This window comes from Homarus americanus, unplaced genomic scaffold (assembly GCF_018991925.1).
Source record: "Homarus americanus isolate GMGI-L3 unplaced genomic scaffold, GMGI_Hamer_2.0 scaffold30535, whole genome shotgun sequence".
NCBI lineage: Eukaryota > Metazoa > Arthropoda > Malacostraca > Decapoda > Nephropidae > Homarus > Homarus americanus.
Window position 1 is genome coordinate 1,561,315 of NW_024732440.1, and position 2,687 is coordinate 1,564,001.

The 2,687-nt window shown below is 39.5% G+C and overlaps 1 protein-coding gene across 1 annotated transcript; it reads right to left on the minus strand.

Annotated features, from left to right (window-relative positions):
* Nucleotides 1-332: 332 nt before the first annotated feature.
* On the minus strand, nucleotides 333-2,179 carry LOC121868685 (translation initiation factor IF-2-like). Its single transcript, XM_042369521.1, has 3 exons — nucleotides 2,115-2,179; nucleotides 1,255-1,343; nucleotides 333-1,064 (listed from the first exon to the last, which is right to left on the minus strand). Exons 1-3 carry the CDS (start codon nucleotides 2,121-2,123, stop codon nucleotides 440-442), a joined length of 723 nt encoding a protein of 240 aa, XP_042225455.1. The 5' UTR covers nucleotides 2,124-2,179; the 3' UTR covers nucleotides 333-439.
* Between the last annotated feature and the right edge of the window lie 508 nt (nucleotides 2,180-2,687).

Here is a 2,687-nt window from a genome sequence, read left to right on the forward strand (position 1 = left end):
TGTAGGACATGTAAACTGAAGGAAGCACAAGGTAGACTTAAGCTGCAGGTGGTGGAGGAGCCACAGACAAGTTGTACTGAGTCAACCAATACTAACAATATAGTGAAATCCAATTATGACAATATAAAGTATGGGTAGGTTTGGTTAATGTTATAGACATGTTTGTGACTTACAGTATGATTTTTAGATAAAGATTATGAATGAGGTCTTTGTGTTTGTCAAATTTAGTTATCTAAGTTGGTTAAAGATTCATTGCTATAATTCCTGTCTCAGAAGTTAACCTACAATGAGTATTTCAAAATGTAAACAAGGACACTTAATCAAAGTAAACAGAAAATTTCATAATGTCTTTATTAAAGGATCAGTATGACGGTGAGCATAGTCGTGTGAATGGCGTATGGTGGGAACACTTATAAGAGTGAATGCAGACAATACTTGTCTATTCTTCGTCGCTGTCACTTAGGTCTTTGGCAGCGTGTTTTGAGGGAAGAGGGTCGAGGGCAGCCATGGTCTTGCGGACAGCAGGAAGGGGCTGAGCTGGTGGTGCGGCAATAGTTTTGCGGACGGCAGGTAGGGGCTGAGCTGGTGGTGCGGCCATTGTCATAGGGACAGCAGGAAGGGGCTGAGCTGGTGGTGCGGCCATTGTTATAAGGACAACGGGAAGGGGCTGAGCTGAAGGGGCAGCCATTGTCATAGGGACAGCAGGAGGTGCGGCCATGACCTTGCGGACAGCAGGAAGGGGCTGAGCAGGTGGCGCGGCCATTGTCACAGGGGCAGCAGGAAGGGGCTGAGCAGGAGGTGCGGCGGGAATGACTTGTTTCATCTCTATGATATCAACATCATCATCAAGAAGGATATATTGGATGACCTCCCTGGGCTTGGGTGTAGGGACGGGGTTGGCAGCCACCTGAACATAGCGGGTCTCGATGAGAGGGGCGGGAGTGGCAGCTGGTGTGGGGGCAGTCTTCCTCAAGGTGGGTGGAGGAGCAGCCTTATTAAGTGTCAACCCCAGCTGATCTGCTTCCACCTCTACCTCCACCTCCTTCCCAGTGTCATCTATGTAACTAGAATTAGAAAGAATTACAATTTGGTCTATTATTATTACCAGCATTGCGAGTTATAAAATATATAGCAATTTAAACTTTAAAGTAATGCCCTATTTGTTAATTTTTATTAAATATTTTTAGCTAATGAATTGTATGGGTATTTTTATTGGTCACTATTGGAAAGTCTGAATCAAGGTTTGTTACTCACGAGTATAGGATGGTCACGTCACGAGCGTTGTCCCCTCCGATAAGAGCGGTGCGGCAGCTCGCCAGACCAACCAGCGCCAACAGCACCAACTGTACACACAACGGTGAGTTAAGTGCCAACAGAAATTAGAGGAATTATTATATTTTACTAAATATTTGTTCCAAGTGGTCATTAAATACGATTAGTGTTTTTGAAGACGAAGCCTGAATAACTAAAGAAACAAAATTAGAATCATGTACGAGTATTTGTATTGAGCAACTATCTGTTGTCTAACTAACTGAATATCAAATAGGAAAGTGATAAAACATGAATAATTATATGCAATGTTGTTACTTAAAGTTTTTAAGATCTTTGCTCTACAATGTCTATTTTTGTCTTGAAAAGAGTCATGCAAGAGTAATGCAATATTTACATCTTAAATGTTGTCTTTGTAACAAATTTGATGCTTTATATATATATATATATATATATATATATATATATATATATATATATATATATATATATATATATATATATATACATATGGATAACCACAAGGAAAAAGAAAACACGAAGTTCCCAAGATGTGAATTACACGAAAGCGCTTGGGAACTTCGTGTTTTCTTTTTCCTTGTGGTTATCAGCATATACCTGATCACGCGCACCTACAGTGATTTATTTGCATATATATATATATATATATATATACACACAATCAGTGATTATGAATAAGAAACAGGAAAGGAGAATCCACATTATACTGTGAAGAGAAGTGAGTGTAATCGGGTTTCATGAATGATGTAGTGAACTTTGAAAGTCAATGATTTTTATAAGTTGTTATTGAACAAAATTAATTTATATGTACACCAAATACTTACACACTTCATGATGAAGAAGAGAAGGTAGAGAGGACCACAAATTAACAGAGGAGTATAGCGCCAACTGATGACTGCATCTCCCGCCGCCGCCTTTTATATTAGCATGGGGAGAAATAAGGATGGGACAAAAAAGGGGCAGACGGTGGGCGTGGCACCTGGCAGGTGGGGTGTTTATCGAGGATTTAGTGCTGAAGTTCACTTCCTACTTATTGTTCCTTAGTAACTAAACTACTTAATGAAAACTGGAAGATCCAGAGATGGATTTTCTCCCAATCTTCATCGACATTAAATTTATAGTCATACATCTGAACTCATACTCCCAAGACAACCAACTACTGCAGTTAAAAGAACATTTACATATACTGCCAGGAAAAGTTTGCCCATGACATCAATTTTCAAACACCGTGAACTATACAATGATTCCTCGGATTTAAGGATTCGATACTCAGTCGTTTATTGTTTATCATTATTAGTGTGATACCTGTAGCGGTACATACAGTATACCGGGAAATATACAAGGAATCCTATGTGTACAGTTGGGATACGAACACAAAGAACGATTGCTGAGAACAA

Coding starts and splice junctions, on each gene's coding strand:
- LOC121868685 (XM_042369521.1), bottom strand. Junction 1,065..1,254: donor GACGTGACCATCCTATACTC/GTGAGTAACAAA, acceptor TTCTAATTCTAG/TTACATAGATGACACTGGGA.